General features: G+C 36.7%; 1 protein-coding gene across 1 annotated transcript; it reads right to left on the bottom strand.

The window, feature by feature from the left end:
- Positions 1-780: 780 nt before the first annotated feature.
- Positions 781-1,695, bottom strand: LOC148046183 (olfactory receptor 14A16-like). Its single transcript, XM_087711924.1, has one exon. It carries the CDS (start codon positions 1,693-1,695, stop codon positions 781-783), a length of 915 nt encoding a protein of 304 aa, XP_087568050.1.
- Between the last annotated feature and the right edge of the window lie 1,171 nt (positions 1,696-2,866).

Genomic DNA, 2,866 nt, shown 5'->3' on the forward strand with positions numbered 1-2,866 from the left:
GTCCCCTCAGGGAAAAGGGCGGCATATAAATCCTCAATAAAATCCTAAAAAAAAAAAAAATTTTTTTAGAAACCCTGAAGTTTTAGCTGAATAGAGTTGGCAGGGATCTTTGAGGTCTTCTAGTTCAACCCCCTGTTCAAGCAGGAGTCCAGTCTCTTCTTAAAGCATTAGAGGGACCAGCATTAGAGGGGAACCATTTCATACAGGAAAACACATGAAAAATATAACCTATTTAAACCTCCTCGGCATTTTGCTTCTGCATTTTACTATGAGCTGCAGTTGCACAGTGAATAGAATTCATTACTGCAGGCTACTGCTGCTGATGACTGGCTGCCAGCATTTTGGCAGTTTGGATCTCACTGGCTCAAGGTTGACTCAGCCTTCCATATTTCTGAGGTGGGTAAAATGAGGATCCAGTTTGTTAGCGGCAATCTGCTGACTCTCTAAAAATCTTAGAGAGGACTGTAAAGCTCTGACAAAGCAGTATATAAATCTTAGTGCTATTACTATTGCTACCTCTTTGCCCCAGTCACATTACCCTTTGATATTCACTTCACTAAAAATAAAGAATGAGTCATGTGTAGGATGCGAGAGCTGTCAAACATCCATATTTAGCATCTGTAAAATATATTGACAGTAATTAAAAGTGCAAGATATTGGCTAAACTTTGCCTCCATTCCAAGTAGCACATTATATCATATTTTCACATGAGCAAATGAAAGGAGAGGATTTTTTTTTAAAAAAATATGAATATAATATAAACAATGTCAAAAGAATTTGTCAGAATCTCCACAGTTTAGAAAGTACACACTTGATATTCTTATTTCTCATGCTATAGATGATTGGATTGAACAAGGGTGGAAGGAGGGCATACAGAACTGTCAATCCAATATCTAAGTAAGATGGAGTGTTAGAGGAAGGTCTCAGATAGGCAATGCTTGCAGTAAATACTAACATAAACACTACCGTAAGATGGGGAATACAAGTAGATAAGGCTTTTCCCCTTGCTTTTTCAGAAGGGATTCTTAACACTGTCTTGAATATCACTGCATAAGATACAACTATAAAAGTAGAACAGCCTAGTGAAGCAATGACATTGGCCACAAGAATTCCAAACTCAAGTCGATTTATGCCAGAGCAGGATAGATTCAGCAATTGTGGAATTTCACAGAAGAATTGATTGACCACATTAGAACAAAAATGGATGGAAAAAGTGCCAGTGGTATGTAGCATTCCACAGAGGAGACCTGTAACCCACACTATAATTAGTATTTCAGTACAGTATTTCCAATTCATCACCAACTCATAATGCAATGGATGGCAAATGGCAACATACCGATCATATGCCATAACTGTCAGGAGTGAGAAATCAGAGGCTACAAAAGAGAGAAAGAGGAAGTGTTGAGTAACACAACCAAAGTATGAGATGTGTCTTGTGTTCATGAGAGAATTGATCATGGATTTGGGGACAATGACAGAAACAATACCCAGATCCTGCAGACTCAAATTCATGAGAAAGAAGTACATGGGGCTATGTAGTCTATGGTCAATAGCAACTGCAGAGATGATGAGAAGATTTGCTATAACAGTTGCCACATATAACAGAAAGAAGAAGAAAAAATGCAAAATCTGCAGATGTCGATTTTTTGAGAATTCCAGAAGCAGAAAATAAGGCACTGTGGTTTGATTCTCCATGTTTTATTTATGGCAAAGCTGGCATAACTGCAAAGAAAGAAAGGAGGGAAATTCAGTTAGATACAATTTTGGAGGTGGCATTTTGATATGTGGTGAGATATGAAAACATTAGGAAACATGAAGCATGGAGAGAATGAAAAGAGAATTAGAACACAGAAAACAGGGATGTAGAATGAGGATAAAAATACTTTCGTTTCAATTTTTGCCCTCCTGAACTAGAGGACCAACTACCAACCTCACATTTTTCCTTCTATCCTCTTTTCAGTTGTATTATCTCATGTAGTTATCAAAAGCATTGTCTAGGAAGTAGAACAATACTGGATGAAGTCTATTTTCATAAATGAAAGTTTACTCAGAATAATTAGGCCCATTGTAATGTGTCTGCAGACCAGGATTGTGGTAGTGTTGGAAAATGGGAAAAATATATATCTATGGTGCTTTGCGCTTCTAGAAGAAAGGCAATGTAAATTTTACCAATAAACGTAAACATGATTTGCTATGTATGTTACTTGGAAAGTGCAGACATTGCTCCTCGTATAATTTCTCTATGCGAATTTATGTAAGTGATGGTGGTGGGCTTTTTTTTTTGGGGGGGGGTATTCTCTCTAACACATATTGAGCTAAAATAACAGAATAAAAACCAGGGGTGAAGTCCAACAATTCTGGCAGGTTCTGGAGAACCAATTGTGGAAATTTTGAGTAGTTCGGAGAATAGGTAGTGGAAATTTTGAGTAATCTGGAGAACCAGCAAATGCCACCTCTGGCTGGCCCCAGAGTGGGGTGGCAATGGAGTTTTTGCAATATCCTTCCCCTGCCATGCTCACCAAGCCATACCATGCCTAACAAGCTAAACTCACAGAACTGGTAATAAAATAATAAAAATTTCACCACTGATAAAAACTCTTTAAAGTAATATATAAAATTAATACATACATGTTTAATGACATATTGTTAATTAAAATTTTTGGTATTCACTTGGTGATAAAGACACAATTATACTATTTTGAAATATAGTTAATCAAAAGATTTCAAATATTTGTACAATAAATTAATAATTCCCCATATCCAGCAATCAGAAGGAAATGAAAATTCAACTTGAAAAGGCAGTATTGCATTCAGTACAAAACAATAATGTCCCTAGTGGAGTTTTGACAGAAAATGAGACCCAATC

Source organism: Thamnophis sirtalis, unplaced genomic scaffold, assembly GCF_051295495.1.
Source record: "Thamnophis sirtalis isolate CommonGarterSnake01/CBP01778 unplaced genomic scaffold, rThaSir2_p1.2 scaffold_4, whole genome shotgun sequence".
In the NCBI taxonomy this organism is placed as follows: domain Eukaryota; kingdom Metazoa; phylum Chordata; class Lepidosauria; order Squamata; family Natricidae; genus Thamnophis; species Thamnophis sirtalis.

Bases quoted from the DNA above. Each gene is read 5' to 3' on its own strand.
- LOC148046183 (XM_087711924.1), bottom strand. From the start codon at position 1,695: ATGGAGAATCAAACCACAGTGCCTTATTTTCTGCTTCTGGAATTCTCA.